Consider the following 15944-nt stretch of genomic DNA (forward strand, 5'->3'; position numbering starts at 1 on the left):
CCGGCGCGGCCCGCGCCCGCCGGGGGCGCTCCGGCGCGGCCCGCGCCCGCCGCCAAGGTTCCGCCGCGCGCAGGTTCCGCGGGCTCCGTGAGGGGCGGCGGGGCCGGGCCGGAGCTGCGGCGGGGCCGGGCCGGGGCCGCCCGTGTCGGGAAGGGCGCGGGCAGCGGGGCGGTGGCGGCGGCGCGGCAGCCCCGGAGGGCGCCGCGGGCCGCGTCTGCCACCGGCGCTTGGCTTCGGCTGCGGCCGCGCCGCCGCGGGGCCGGGGAGGCCGGAGCGACCGGGGGGCTGAGAGGGGCAGGGGGCTGGCGCAGGGCCTTGCCCGACACCGGGAGGGGGCCGAGCTTTGCCCCTGCCTTGCAGAGGGCCGAGCTGTAATCGAATTTTAGCTCTCAAATAAACTATTCACATTTTTCCACCGTGCGCACTCAATCACTTTAAGCAAAAAGCAGCAACAAGAGCAATGGGACGTGATTGCAGAGGAGAAATGTGATCCTCCCCTGGGAACTGCCAGTCCTCCGAGGGGAGGGCGACACTGAAGGAAGGAATATCGCCTTTAATTGCTCCCCTGCACTACCGGCTGCCTCCAGCTCCGTCGTTTTCTCCTCGTGAGCGCCTGGCTAAAAACAAAAGCGGAGATAATGGGCCTGAACTTAGCGTTCTTCAATTTCCCTTCACGTGAAACTTCATCCTGGGAAAAACAAGGGGCTCCGGCGGCATCCCATGCATCTCTTCATTTTGGGCAGCTGTGGTCGGAGATGCCCGGGCCTCGCCAGCCCGCCTCCCACGGACCCCCACGTCGACACGGGCTTCAGCTTCGTGTATTCTCACGGCTGCTTCCGACTCGCCCAGGAGATGTTTGCGCACGACGCCACCCTCCGCCTCCTGCCGGCCGGGCTCCGGGCCCTGCGTATCCGTGACCCGTTCATGACAGGGATAAAATCCAGATGTTGCAGTGCTACGTGCAGCTGGGTCATTTCCTTTTTTGGCTAAAAACGTGAGGCTCTGGAGGCTGACTGAAAGAGGAGCCCAGGGGCCCTTACAAAAACCTTTTGTGGTTAATCCCTGGAAACAGCACTGCAGAAACATGGGTTTGTGCTGCTGCTGCTGGAGGACAGACCCCACTGGGAGTCTCCAGGCTGGAGCTGCTTGCTCATCGCTTGAGACCCAGCAGCAGCAGATGCAGAGCCCAGTGCAGGTCACAAGGCAAGAGCAGCAACAAAAGCTTATGGAAAAAAACCAAACAAATAAACTTTAGCTGCTGGCACTAACGGGTGCAGGAGCCTTGAACAAGCCAGAAACACGTATGCCTATAGCCAGCGCTACAGTCCACCAGCAGCTCTGTGGCTGCCTCTGTCGGGCCAGCGGCAGCAGCTCCTGCGGGAGTGACGCCACCGCACCGAGGGGGAGCCAGCGCCGGGCGCGGGGGCCGGGCAGGCAAGCCCAGAGGAAGCTGTGGCAGCTGTTAGTAAACGTAAAGGAATCTGCGGAAAATACTTGCAGATGTTTGGGGAATAGACGAGTCCCCAGCTGATAAAAGGGAGCAATGAGCATGGACAGCTGCAGCCAAGGCTGCCAGGAGGAGTCCCCTGCTACCCCAGCCGGAAACCACAGCGACATCCCGCCCAACCCTCCTCCCAGGAGCCTGCAGGCGCTGGGGGGACGTGATTCAGCACCACTGATCAAGACGGCCTCCTCCGGGTTATCAGCACAGAGGCACTGGCTACAGCCCTGGCCCGGGCCAAGTCCTGCCTGTGTCCGCTCGGTGGGGCCACTGGGGCACAGAGGGACAGGCAGCCCCACGCGGGCCCCTGCAGCCCCCAGCGGCAGCGAGAGCGACCGCTCTGGTGCCAGCTCCGGTGATACAGCTGTGGCACAGCCAGCGTGGGGGCGGTGCCCTGGGAAGGGGGAGGCACAGGCATGGGGGACACTAGCCTGTCCCCAGTGCGGAGTTAGGGGAGATGCTTGCAGGAACCACAAACTGCCTCTGCTCTTCAAGGACACTGTAAGACCCACGCAGGCAGCACTCCATGCTGCTGCCCAAGAAACACACAAAAGCAAGTGTCACTAAAACAGTTTATTATATAAAGCCTTAGGAAACATACAGGAGGCTGAGGTTTAGAATGCTTCCTTCTAGAGACTGCTCCAAGCTCCTTAGAATAGCAAATGCACAAACTCTGATTTGCCTGCATCAAAGCTTCCAAACAAGGGTTCAGTAAGGTTCTGAATACAGAATTAATAGCTCTTCAACATGCATAACATTCCACATTCATAAGTGAATCCTGTGACAGGGGGCTAGCCCCTTCATCCTGCAGTTTGGTTACAAAATGACAAATATTCATAACATGAGAGTACAAAATGGAAAAAAAACAAAAACGAAAACACACACACACAAGAAGATGCACTGGGAAAAAAACCAAAAACAAACAAACAAAAAAACCACATGGCCAAGCAGGCAAGCAAGGTTGGCACAAATGCCCCAAGCAAGATAGAGCCAGGGCAACACAGAGGCAAGGCAAGGCAGGCACCAGTTCCCAAAGGGGCCTTAGGGGACCCAGGGCTGGCTCAGCCCACAAGCCCTCGCCTGAGGCTAGGATTGCTCAGCAGCCTGGGTGCTATTTTGCACAGTTAGGGCCAAAGCAAGGGACTTAGGAGATGCAAAGCTCTTCCCCAGGGGAGCCCAGATGCTACCCTTGCTTTGCTTTTTGTTTGGGGGCCACCCTGGGGACGAGCATGGCTGGAGAGCCAGGTGGGAGTGCTCAGCTCCAGCAAGAGCTGGCCAGTGATGGCCCAGCTCCAGCCCCTGGCCGACCTGCAGTGGCTCGCTGTGCTGCAGAGCTCCAGCTCAGCCTCAGGCCCTCCTCCCTCCAACTGCCCTGACAGCCACTGAGCACAGCAACAATCTGCAGACAAACCAAAATTAATGAAATGTCTTTGGTGATATTTGTGTCACCGCTGGCTGGACTCAGCAAGACAGTCCTTATTCTACAGTTCCCCATGAGAGGGAGTGAGCAGAAATAAAGCCCTCAGTGCTCCAACAGCCTCCAAAACACCTTTCTCCACTGTTTTTCTAGAAGTATCTCAGGCAGAATCATCAGCTCTAGCCCAGGTAGTTACAAACATGGCTAAACATACAACCAGCTGCAATGCTGCTTCAGGGCTGAACAAAACAGAGGCAGCTGCAGGGAGATGATGGCACAGACCAGAGGATGGGAATGGGGCAGAAAGTTGGTAGGGCTGGAGTGCTCCATCCCTGCTGGCCATCTGAGGTCCTTTTCCATATCTGAGTACTTCCATGGAGGCATGCAGAGTAAAGGGCCTGGGCCCAGAAAAGGTGAGCTGGCCAGAGAAATTGGGATTGTTCCCCATCTGACATAATGCATGCTCTTCTGGCTAGGCTCCAGGGAGGTGTCCCCAGACCTTTGAAATGGGGCAAGGAAAACATTTCAGGCCCAGGCCATGCAACACCATAGGCCAAACCATGCATACAGGAGAGGTGGTGCTGCAAAGCCATCCGCTATACAGCTGGCAAGGCCAAGCTGTGCAGTCCAGGAGCTGCTGCCTTGATCACACAGAGCAAATGGAGTGCACAGGGAAAAAGAAAGATCAGCGCTGTGCAAAAGAGGAGTGAATACATGCTACCAGTGTGCAGATCCAGCAGGCCAGCAGTGAAGCCACTGCTGCCTGCCATTTGCTCAGCTGGTGGCCCTGGGCTCAGCTAGTGCCCAATTAGACAGGAAGCAAAAGGAAAGACTAAATAATGGGGGATCTTAAAGCTCCTTTTCCAACTCTTTATTTAGCTCTGGCTCATAGCATAGCATACTCTAGCCTTCAGGGAGGGGCACAGGAACCTCCTGAACACACCGTGGTTCGGGGTCAGCCCCCATCTCCTGTGCCTTGTGCTTGGCCCCTGAAATGCTACTGGGGATATTTGGCACAAAGAACCTGAAGAATAGAGAAAGCCCCTGCCCCACGGCATCCTTGGAGGCTCATAGGTCGCTGCTGCAGTCGCGGCAGAGGATCTCATCATTGTCAGGGATAAAGCCTTTTCCAACCAGTGAGGTCTTGCAGCGGGCACAGTTAAAGCAGTTATGGTGCCAGTGACGGTCCTCAAAGGAGACATATTTTCCACCGCCAAAGCCTACAGGAGGGACAGAGTGCAGGGTTAAAAATGCTGAAGGAACCAGGACAAGCTTCCTGCACACAAATGAGCCTTGGCTTGCTTTTCTCCAAGTCAGCTGTTCGCATACATCCCTGCACTGCAGCACCCAAGCACCCCACTGTATCAAATACATCTGAGGCAGGTATCCCTGCTCTATATAGGGCGTGAGGAGGAACAAAATGATTTTACACTGGAATTCTGCAGGGTTGAGATCACCGGGACAGAACCACCATTTCCTCCCCAGAGGAGAGCACAGAGCAAAGCTGCATCGTCACCGCAAGTGACAGTCTCAGACAACTGGGCTGGCAAGAGCTTCCAGCAGGGACACCTGGAGCAGCCCCTTCTGAGGCAAATGCTAACAAAACTCTAGGAAAAGCCCTTCTGCCATCAGCTTTGTGCAGGTTCCCACATAGGTCCCATGGGCCACGTCCTTCCCCACCCGGGCACCGGTCAGACATGGACGGCAGCCCCCATTTTCCTGAGACAGCAACACACTGGCAAGCACCAAACAGGAAGCAGGGTGCCCCCGAGCCGCTCTGTCCCCAGCTGGAGTCATCATCTGAGTCACCAGCTGATTCATGGCTCTGTCTGCCTTCTCAGGAGCGAGGAGTCGCAAATGGAAAGGTCAAGTGGGGAGGACAGTGGCAAGGCCAGGCCCTCTCAGTGCGTTCTGCAGAAGAGCAAGCCCTGCTTCCCCCATCCACAGCAGGTCCGGCAGGTCTAGACTACTCTGCAGCACAGCTGCTGCTCCAGCCACAGGGGGAAGTCCCTGTTTTTCCCTGCTTGTCAGGACTCTTCCTACAGGACCTGTTACATGGCAACCAGCCCCATACAAGGCAAGCTAGAGACATGAGATCACACTGTGAGGGTTCATCTTAGGAACATTTACCCCTGCACACCAAGGGAGAAGAAACTCCCCTTAAGGGGCCACAGCTCACAGCTTTAAATATGTAGATGAAAGAATACAAGCAGCCCTAGGATCACTACAACAGAGCAATCCTTTCTCACAGGGTCCCTGAGCAATCAGCTGCCATTGTCTGAGAGGATCTTTCGCTTACCAGCACTTGTCCCTGGGGAGCCTGAAGTGCCTAGTAACATACTAGCAAGCCTGCACGGTGGAGACCTACATGAACACTACATGTATCTGGGTCATGTGTGAACTCCAGAGGGCAATTTCACCCAGAGTGACTGGAAATTTCACCTGACTGGAAATAGGGCGGGTCCTGCTCAGAGGGAAGTGCCCCATAACCAGGGCCATTCTGCATGCTCACCTGTGATGGGCTTTGTGCAGGCACTGCACTTCTTGGCGTAGAGATTCCCAAAGCACTTAACACAGTAGGGGTTGTCATCCTGGGAGGTGAACTGCTGCCCAGCCAGGGGCATCTTGCAGCCCGTGCAGACGAAACACTCCTTGTGCCAGGGTTCATCCCGGTAAGTCACTCCTCCCTTAGTCAGGGACTGTGGGAAGAAAGAGCACAGTGGTGACTGCAGGAAGGAGGCAGCAGCACATGAACAGCAGTTAGCAAGGGTGCTGGCATCCAAACTTTGCTCCTGCTGGGGCTGAGTCCACGTTACTGACTGTGGGTCTCAGCTCTTCCTTTCTAGTTAAGATGTGATACAGAACAACACAGGAACCAACTGCAGCACGTTTACACTATTTTTCATGGCAGCAGTGAAGAACACAGCCCTGGATCAATGAATTTGGGGCCTTTGGGCTGTCAGGCCATACATACCTTTTTGCAACGAGTACAGCGAGGAGCAAACTTGCTCTCGTAACAGGGGACACAGTAATAATCCTTCTTGTCCGGGATGAAGGATCGTGACCCAATGGGCTGCTGGCAGCTGCTACATATGAAGCAATGCTCATGCCAGGTTTGTCCATTGTATTCCAGCTTGCGGGATCCTGCAGAGAAAGCCATTCTCAGTGTGACATGAGGGTACAGCACATGGGACCCGGGACATGAGGAGGTGGCTGCACTGAATACACTGCAGCCCTGCACACCAGGCTCTTTGCTTGCCAGTCCAGTCACTGAGTAACATGGCAGAGCATGGGCGCTGCAGAGAGCTGGCGTCTAGGGCTGGGCCCACCCTTGCAACAGCACAGGGAGGGCTGTGGGAACATGCCCCTAGCACCAGTACAAAGGCTGTGGCCAAGAACCTGCAGTAACTTACAGCTACAGACTGTGCAGGAAAGGCCAGGCAAAGATACACCTTTGCCTCAGGCCAGCTCTGGGAAGTTCACACACCTTCAGTCATTCCCTCTCATCAGCACATGTCAGAATATACCCAGGAAGCCCTTTGTTATCTCCTGCCTAACTCAGTTTCCCACAAAAGGCGAACAGACACAGGCTGCTGTGGTGATTGCAGTTCAGGATCCTGCTGTCTTGCCAGAAAACCATAGTGCCCAGCCTGCTCTGTGCAGTACGGTGGAGCAAAGGGCAGAAGCTCAGCTCTTGCTTATTGCCCTGCATTGAACCCTGCTGCCCCGGGTGGCTCCGTTGGGACTAGGAATGACTGCAACACTTGATTCTGCACACTCCTACCTGGCATGACTGTCTTCTCACAGGCAATGCACTTTGAGGAGAACTCGTTGCAGTAGCAGTCATTGCACAGCAGCTCCTCACCCTGGCAGGTAAATGGCTCATCAGCCAGAGAGCGGTCACAGCGGAAGCAACGAAAGCAATGCTCGTGGTAATGGCGATCCTCATAGTATAGTTCCTGGGGAAGACAGCAGGAGATGAGAAAGAAAGGGGACTGAATGGCCTAGGGGACAGGCCTGCTGGCCTCAGGGTCCCATACTCACTCTGCAGTCATGGCCAATCAGCTCTTTGCACTCATCACAAGTGTTGGCAAAGTGGGCATCATAGCAAGGGATGCAGTACGGGCCATTGTCCATCTGGATGTACTTGCGCCCATACAAGGACTCCTTGCAGTTGTCGCAGTCAAAGCACTCTGTCATGGTGCCAGTCTGAGGGCCTCCTTCACCTGCTAAGGGATCAACAGAGATGCTGGGTCAGTGTCAGCTTACACTGCCCGAGATGTCCCCTGCACAACTCTGCCATCTCCAAAGGGCAAGGTCCACAAACCCCTGCTAAGGACTGCACGGTATGGCGCTGCACCATTCAGTGGCCACCAGCAGAACGGGACAGAGATGCGAGCTGCAGCATCTGTTCCTTGGCTGCATGCACTTCCAGGAATTGCTGTGTGCATTCAGGGCCTGTGATGGACCTTCAGATGTATACCATTGGAGCACCAATAGCCAGCACTCAGAGAAATCTAGACACAAAAGCACAGAAATGAACTTCTTACTGCCTGTCTCCCTGCTAGGAAACAAAGGGTGAATTATGACCAAAAATCTTTTTGCATGAAAAGTTTTGATTCAGCACCCAGAACAGGTCCACATGGGTGTGCACCCACAGCCACATGGGAGGGACAGCCGCCTTGAAGGCAATCAGTCTAACAATAACCCCTTCACAAATCCAAACTTGGCTGCCCTCAACCGCATGTCCCCTCAACCGACAGCAAAACTTTTCCTGACAGCATGTGAGCCAGTGTTTTGTCTGATCTAGTTTTCAGCATCTCAAATTCTGGAATTTCTCCAGAACTTCAAAGCAGCTGCTCCACAGGGAAGCAGAAATCAGGCACCCCATGCTATGCCCAGCTATGGAGCTGCATCCTAGCAAATCTCTCTGGACATGTAGCTCCAACTACAAACATCCTTGAGGGAGAAAGTTGGAGGAGAGTATATGCTTTACATGCAACAGGCTGTTCTGGTTTTGTACACACATCAGACATGTTTCATTGTCCCCATTTCCCTACAAGATGGGAGGCTTGTGGAGAAATTTCAGACAAAAAAAATCACTTTATCTCAAAAATTAATTCCAGAATAAAAGCATCTTCCTTCTGTTCAATTTAACCTGTTTATTCCTAAATATGGAATTCTTCACCTGCAAATCACACCCTTCTTTAATATCAACTTGCTGTCAAGTGTAGACAAGCCCATGGAATTGCATCTAAGCAGTTGGCTGCACAGAACCACACTCTGCAGTTTTCCTTATGAAATCACCCACTTCAGAAAGAGCTATTACGGCACAATCTACAATTTGGTGCTTAACAGGGCAAGGAGCTCCCTGCCACTGTCTGCCCCTCCTTCTCCATGGTCTTCCAGCTGCAGCGAGTCCTTTTTCCTACACTGGAAGGCAGCCTGGGGGCAGGAGCCAGTATGGAGGGCTCTGACTCACCATGGCAAGATCACCGGCACTATTCTTGGTCTGGCCACACAGCTCCCAGCTGTTGTCAAGCCTGGCAAGCACTGGGATAGGGCTGCTGGTGAATAAATCTAGTGTTCCCATATGGCTACGTGACCAACAGGCTGTGAACAAAGTTCCTTTTCAGATGATCCCATTAACCAGCTGCTTCCCTCCAGCCAGTGGCTGCCCTTCTGGTCACTCCTGCCCCCCAGGCACAGCTCAGGGCAGGCTGGCCCAAGCAGCCGTGGGGCTGGAGCCTTGCTCTGGAGCCAAGAAGCTGCAGCACGCTTGCTGTGGTGAGGCCAGGGTCCCTGGCCAGCTGCCCCGAGCTGCAGCACAGGAAACCTGCTGGGGACCAGGGCAGGGACCGCGCCAGCCGCTCCCGTCTGTGCGTCAGCTCCCTGACGCCTGGCCCCGGGGCACCCACAGCACGGCACGGCACAGCATGGCTCTGCTCGCACGGCTCTGCCTGTGATGCCCACCGGCCTGCTGCTTCCACCCAGCCTCCCTCCTCTGCACCTCGCTTGCCTTCGCTTCCTGAGGCCATCTGGGACATTTCTCTCTGGCAGAGTGAAACCAAATCAAAAACTCTCCTCCTCCTCCCAGCCCTGTTGAGGAGAGCAACTTTCCAAGGTGTGTCTGTAATAAAAGGGCCTCCAGAAAGCACTCACACCCTGGCAGCTGTGGTATTGCCCAAGCAGGAGCTGCTGTGTTGCTTGGTGAGCTGTGCTTTACTGCTGTGGCTGTACAATAAGGGGGCAGAGGACATCAGAAAATACTAAAGAAGGAAAAATTTGATGGGAAAAGCCTCAGATCTTCCAAGTGACATGGATTCCGATCCCATTCTCCTGGGAGCCACTGACCCAGGCTGTCCCTCCACAGGTCTCAGTTCCCATGCTCAAAAGCAAGGGGCGGCTCTTGCCAGCGTCACAGGGGAAGGAGGTGGTCCGATAAAACCCGTGAAGGGCTCACATGCCTCTGACCCATGGACAGCCCTGCAGGGGCAGGGACTTCTGCCTTGAGAGTGCACTGTCCCCAACACATGCATTCCCACAGACCTGTGCCAAACACCAAAGGCGAGAATGCTGCGGAGCAGCGTGAAGCTGCCCTACCACAAGTGCTCCTGGGCCAGGGCACTGTGCATTTGCCAAATTCAACCCTGCTCCACTGTGGCGATCAAGATACCTCTGCGAGCATAAATAATAGGTCTTTGTTGTCTCCCCCACCCTCACAAACATACACACAGAAAAAGGTCAAGACAAGAACATTTCAATCTCAAATGCTGTTTGTCATTCACCTTCCTGCCGGTGCCAATTCCCTTCTCCCTCCGTGGCCAAGACCACCTTGCACTCCTGCTAATCCCTGCGCTGGCATAAACCACACGTTGGCACACACCAGCCATGCCACAATGCAGACGCCTACTGTGGGCAACACCATTGGGTGTCACCTGGTATCATCTGCACTGCAAAACACAACACAGAGTGACTGTGGAGGAAATTAAAACCACAGAGCCTTTGGAGGTGCCCTTACAACTGACCTAGCATACCTTGTTCCATTTGCCTCCTCTTTTAGTAGCTTCTCCTGAAGTTAGCCTAGCTGTTACACACTGTTTGAGCCAACCTCACATTCTCCAAGCTGAAGAGCCCAGGCAGGCCAGGAAATGTGCAGACTGCCAGCACCGTAAGTCCCAGGGCCCTTATGTGGCAGACAGCTATGAGAACATACAGGATCAGACTCCATGCTGCCTTTTCCAGAGAAAAAAGAGCAGGCCCAGGAAGTTTGCTCAGGGTTATTTGTGTTAGATAAGCTTAAAGGAAGGGATGTGTTTGCTCTTTGTTCTGGTCTCACATGCCGTGCTGGGTAGGGGTGTTAAACCTCTACGCAATGCCAAAGCAAACACTGCATCCTCACCCTTGAGGAACCAGCACTTCTGGAGCAAGTTTATGGAGAAGAGGAAGGTGAGACAAAAGAAATAGCGCAAAAGCCCACAACGCTTACTGTGATTATCATGAGAAACTTGGAAATCATCTCTATGCATGCAGAAAAGAGGTAGATTTTAAAAAAGTATTAAAAACAAAAACATAATTGAGACCCAGACTTAGAAGACACAGTACAGGCAGTCACTATGCATGCTGATTAGCATGTTTCCCCATACTCTCCAGCCTGTACCATCCTGTGAACACTAAATGTGCGCTAAGATGAGGGTGGTAACACCTTCAACTACCAACCAAGGTGTTGCCCTAAAATGACAGGATTCCAGCTGCAGACTCTTCACTTACAGAACTGCTGCTCAGAGCTGTTTTCACAGGCTCTCGCCACATCTCACAGGACGCAACACTACCACAGAGGCTTCCCCACCATACCAAGCCCTGGCTGGCAGCCCAGCCCGCCTGCCGCTGCAACTCACCCAGCTCCTGCAGACCACCATGCTGCTTCCCACCTGACCACTGAACTTAAAAGTGCATTTGCTTTTATTATTTCAGTGGCAAACAGAATGACACAGGACATGCTGACCAGGCTGACCATCATCTGATCAGGCTGATGCCTCTTGGCCACAGCAAGCACTACAGTCAGCAGCCAGCACAGGATAAGTGCAGCCCCATGGGACGAGGTCTACCCAGAGCCAGCCCCTTGCCCATGGGACAGACAGTGGAGCTGGACCCGGGGTATTCTCTCAGCTGTCTCACTGGCTCTCTGAGGGCAAAAATAAACAACAGATCACATGCCTGCCAGCTGTCTCCCCTTCCCCTCTGAAAGATATACTTGTCCTCACAGAGGAAAGGAAGTCCAGTTCCTCTCCTGTGCCCAAAAACCAAACAGCTTTGGGAACGAGAGCTCCTCACAAACAACATTTGAAATGCTCTGGGATGCAAATCTGATCAGTCTGGAACAGAGCTCAGAATAGCTTCATGCATGAGAAAGGTCAGCAATCCATCAAGGACACACAGCAGAGTCCACTTTCTAATTAGAGAGCAACATGCACGTACCACCACATTGGTGTCATTGTCCACAGCAACCCAGCAGACAGCTTAGCAACAGCCCCAGGAGATTATTACTGTGTATAAACTGGAGACCTATTATGCAAAGGAGGTGATACAGACTGTCTAGGGCCAGGCTTTCTGCTGGATGCAATCACTCATGAGTTTAATCAGCCTTTTGAGATGATTCCTGCTCCAATGAACTCCTCCAGCCAGAGGTCTTGCTTATATGGTGAACCAACAACCTTGTGTAACTTCACACCAGTTTGTTGTTCGTTGTCAGGTCACAACCAGCTGCTCCACAAAGTGATCCTACAGCAGCCCATATGGCTATTCCTAGGAAAACACTTCATCTTTCCAGGACACAGGAATAGACCTGCCTTTGACTGTGTGTCAGGTTCCTGTCTATTCTCATCTTCCCCGGGCTGCTCTGAGCACAACTTGTGCACTGGCAGTTTATAGCTAAACAAATATGCAAAGGAGAAAGCACAATCTTGCAGGGAGAGGCAAGCATTACCCATGTAAGTATGAAGCTGTCCAGAAGACAAGGCTTTGGAAGAAGGTTCTCAAAGTGCTTCAGGTCAGAAGAGAAAAATAACACTTTTTGTTCCTTGTTGGCTTTTCAGACTCATCATAGCTCCTGGAATCTGTGTAAAATTGCTGTCTGTTGCCGACTCTAAAAGGGAAACCAGCTGCTGCTTGTCTTGAGGAGCAGCTCTGGCCCATCAAAGCCAGGCCAAGAACACTCTCAGTCTCTTTCCTGATGCCGTTCATGTAGCTCTGCTCAGCATTACTGTCACTCTCCCTGCTGTGGAGTGGGCCAAGGCCAGCGGCAGCCCAGGGCCGTGCATAGCTAGCTCCCAAGAGCCCGCTCGTTCCTCTGCACTGGGTTGTTTGCACTTCCCTGTGCCGCTGCCTCTATTGCTCATCTCCACCGGACTTCCAGCGTCCCCAGCACAGCTCTGGATGCTGCCTGTGGTATCAGCAGCCATTGGCAGCTGCCTGGGCCCCTGTGGGCAAGCGAGCCTGCAGCAGCGTGTCTGCAGGCCAGGGCGCAGAGGCAGCTCCGGGCTGCCCTGAGCAGCGAAAACGGCTGCAGGCCTCACGCAGCAGGGGCAACGTCCCATCGGGTGTGAAAAGGGATCTTGCTTTTAGGTGAGAAGTTGGAGGAAGCTTGCCAGAGAGGTGCTGAGTATTTCATCAGGGCAAGCAAGCTGGATCCAGTTTGCACACAGCATTGTCAGGGAGCTGTGTTGTATCAAGCCTTCACCCGCCGGCTCTCAGCTCCACTGAGTCACACTTCCTGCCCTCAGATCTCACCTCCAAGATCCGGCTCCAGCCCCAAGCTCCCCACGGACAGCTTCAACGTTGCAAGCACCAGGGCTGCTCCAGGGGCCCTCATGGCCGTGGGGAACAGAGCCTCCCCAGCAGCATACTCCAGCAGCTTACCTGACTCCCCCACTGCAAGCACAGCTGGAAGACACTGCCCATCATTTCTCCAACAGAGAGGAAGATCTCATGCCTATTCTGTGGTCCACCAGCCTGCCTGCTGGAGAGGAGCGGACCAGCTGGGCACAAGGCTGCACTGCTCTCCTGCCTGCGCAACAGCACTGCCAGGCAAACCGCGCCTGCCAGTGCTCACACTGGGTTCTGCTGAGAGCAGCACTACCGGCCTGGAGGATGGGTGGCCATGAGAGCACCCACACAGGTCACTGCCGGCAGACTAGTCATACCTACGAGCAGCTGCCTGCAGAAAGGGAAGGCAGAAGGAGGTTATTACAAGTGCAGCCAGAGCACTGGAAGGCCACATATCTTCATGCTTAGCCCTGTGGCTATGTAGTTTGGAGGAAGAGAAACAGAAGATCAATTCAAACAAAAATGGTGAAAAATGCCAGGCTTCCTGTGGGCACCCATCGTCACCATGTCCATCCGCCCATCAAAGCCCCAAAGCAGGGAGGACAGAGCACAGGCTGACAAGGAGAAAGGGTGAGACCTGAGGAAGGCAACACCAATTCAGCTCTTGCTCTAAGCTTATTTTCTTCAGGGAAAGTTAATTCTACCAGGGTCAGAAAAAGTCTAAAAGTCCATACTATGCCATAACAAAATGAAAAACTTTACCTAGAAAGGCAGGAGAGAAAAATTTTAGTGTTAAAATACATTAAACAGCTAAAAAAAAAAAAAAAAAAACTAATAAACTATTTCAGATTCTGAATGAAATTCTCCCTCGTCAGAGGGCAAACTTGGATAGATAGCACAACCACCAATAGCAGAACTGGCATGATGCATCCCATATTGTTCCTGATGAGGAAAATGAATGTTTGCTCAAGAGATCAGCTCTTAATCTTATTTTAAAAATGTATACAAAATGAGTTAAGCCAGGGGTTTAAGTACATTCTTTACATTCAACAGGAAGTCAGGAATTGAAACCATTTGAGCAGTTTGGATCTGTCATGATTCAAACAGACCACTTAATTGAAGGAGGAAAAGAGCAGAGGAGTAAGAGATGAACACATCAGAAATTCCTCCCAAGCCAAAGAAGTCCTTTTTACCAGACAGTTAGAAAACCTATGGCTTTCTAATTGCCAGAAGAGTAAGTATTATCAATCTCTTCTTCTGCCTATCAAGGGCAGAAGAGGTTTGGGAGGTGAAGAAACAAGAAGACCCAAGCACCATACTGCAGGACATTCCCTTGCCATGTGCAACACCAACCAAGCAAAAGGAGCCTGCTAACAGCTTGCAACAAACAGGTTTGCTACAAGGGGACTTGTAACCTCTATAGGGCTGCAGGCAGCAGCTGCAGAGATGGCCAGGGTGACCATAATAGGAAGAAAGACAGGAGAGCCAAGTTTCAGTGAGCGTGACTGAGCACAGGAACTTTGGTGCGATTAGAGGAGCAGGGAGGCTCAGTCCTGGCAAACGGCTGCTTGTATCAACTCTTAAAAAGGAGTAAAGAGCAAGCATGCAACTGCTTGCTGAACTCCTGCTCCCTTCTCCTCACAAGCATGTTAGTCATTCTCATTTAAGAGAGAAGGGCAGGCTCCTATTTAACTATGGTAACAGTGATGTCAAAAAATTAAATCTCCAGGGCATTTTCCCCCCAGTTACATGTGCTTCTATAAAAGGTGAATTCTGCCTGGCTGTCTCTTCCCCAAAGAGAACCAAAGTGAGATTCCCTGGCATGAACTGCTCTGTGTCACAGTGCTAACTCTCGTCACTTCAGACATCAGGTTCTCTTCCAAAGGGCTCCCTCTCTCTGAAGCCCCTCTGTTCACATTACACAAGTCTGGCAGCCCCCCAAAAATTTTCCAGAAATAAACTGCAATAGTTATGAAAACACCTGAGGAAAAAGGCGGAAAAGATTCAGAAAAAGCTAAAAAGGCTACTAAGACCCTGAGCTAGTGGGCTTACTGTCAGGTTCTACAAGTAATAGTTGGATGCAAGAGTAGCTTTCAAAGTCTTTCTCCTGAATATTTTGAACATTTTCAGTTTCTATAGATCTCTCAGTCCCATGCCTTAGGGTGCCTCTACTGCACAGCCAACCTGTACTCTCAGTGCTGGGAGTAAAATGTGTATGCCACACGCTCCCTGGCAGTGCATCGGCACAGCTGACCACATGATAAAAACAGCTTTCAATAAGCAGATGATCTACTGCTATAGGAGTTAGTCAGAGAAACGCCCCAAAGCTAAGAAAAAAACAGTGAAGTTTCAACAGGAGAATGGATACACAGGAAGGTAACTGATGAACCTCAGTGATGACAAAATAAAAACCCACCTGAAGCTCTGTAAAAGACTTTTTTAAAGTAGTTTCAAGAAAGTTCAAGATGATTATCCATGTCACAGCACTTAGTACAGTCACTGAATCAAACAGTCACCGAATCAAATATCCAAAAAGTCATATTCCCTAGATGCTCCCAGGGAGACTTGGATTTCTGTGATTTGGGATACGCGCTTCCAGAGCAGTCATCTGCTTCAACATCTCATGGACTGTGCCTTTAGCAATATTGGACTGCATACTGAAAGTGGGGGCACGCAGGCTTCAGGCTTTCTGAGAAATTCAGTCTCTAGTCTGAGAATATAAACTCCATCAATGCTAATTTCAATCATGAAACTCCCTACACTTTGACTCCAAGAGGAAGTCGCTTTGTTTGCGACACAACTTAAGAGAAGGAAAGCACACCGCAAGGCTCATTGCTCCCACATGATACACACCAGCGGGCAGAGCACAGGCTCAACAGCAGTCCTGCCAAGGGCCATCGTAAAGTTGGACCTTACCAGCACCTCACACAAAATTCTCAATATGTGAACATGCTTAATTCCTATTTGCTTGTGCTATCTTGGCCTCAAAAGTACTAGCAAAAATGCCATCAGTAGAAGGGTGTGACAAAACAAATCATGGCAGTAAACCAACATCAAACCCATGAACTTCCTTAGTTTTCCTTTTTCAACCAGAAAATTGGGCCAGAATGAGGAACTTGTTGCTTGCGCAGGGCTGAATAGGCATTTCAGACATCTTGCGCAGACCATATGTTAATCATCATGCTACTGGCAACAAACAGT

The 15944-nt window shown here is 52.2% G+C and overlaps 1 protein-coding gene across 5 annotated transcripts in view; it reads right to left on the reverse strand.

Annotated features, from left to right (window-relative positions):
- Positions 1-2059: 2059 nt before the first annotated feature.
- Positions 2060-15944, reverse strand: part of FHL3 (four and a half LIM domains 3) — a 30798-nt gene continuing 16913 nt past the window's right edge. For 2 of the 5 annotated variants that reach the window (XM_062593961.1, XM_062593964.1), the window contains exons 2-6: positions 6963-7147; positions 6703-6877; positions 5893-6062; positions 5431-5617; positions 2060-4138 (exon numbers count right to left, since the gene is read on the reverse strand). In XM_062593961.1, the coding sequence (XP_062449945.1) occupies positions 3987-4138; positions 5431-5617; positions 5893-6062; positions 6703-6877; positions 6963-7118 (840 nt within the window). In that variant the 5' untranslated portion in view covers positions 7119-7147 and the 3' untranslated portion in view covers positions 2060-3986. Of the gene's footprint in view, positions 4139-5430; positions 5618-5892; positions 6063-6702; positions 6878-6962; positions 7148-7245; positions 7436-15944 lie in introns of all 5 variants that reach the window. The other 3 variants (XM_062593963.1, XM_062593962.1, XM_062593960.1) reach the window with 2 other exon arrangements.

Source organism: Rhea pennata, chromosome 23, assembly GCF_028389875.1.
Source record: "Rhea pennata isolate bPtePen1 chromosome 23, bPtePen1.pri, whole genome shotgun sequence".
In the NCBI taxonomy this organism is placed as follows: Eukaryota; Metazoa; Chordata; class Aves; order Rheiformes; family Rheidae; genus Rhea; species Rhea pennata.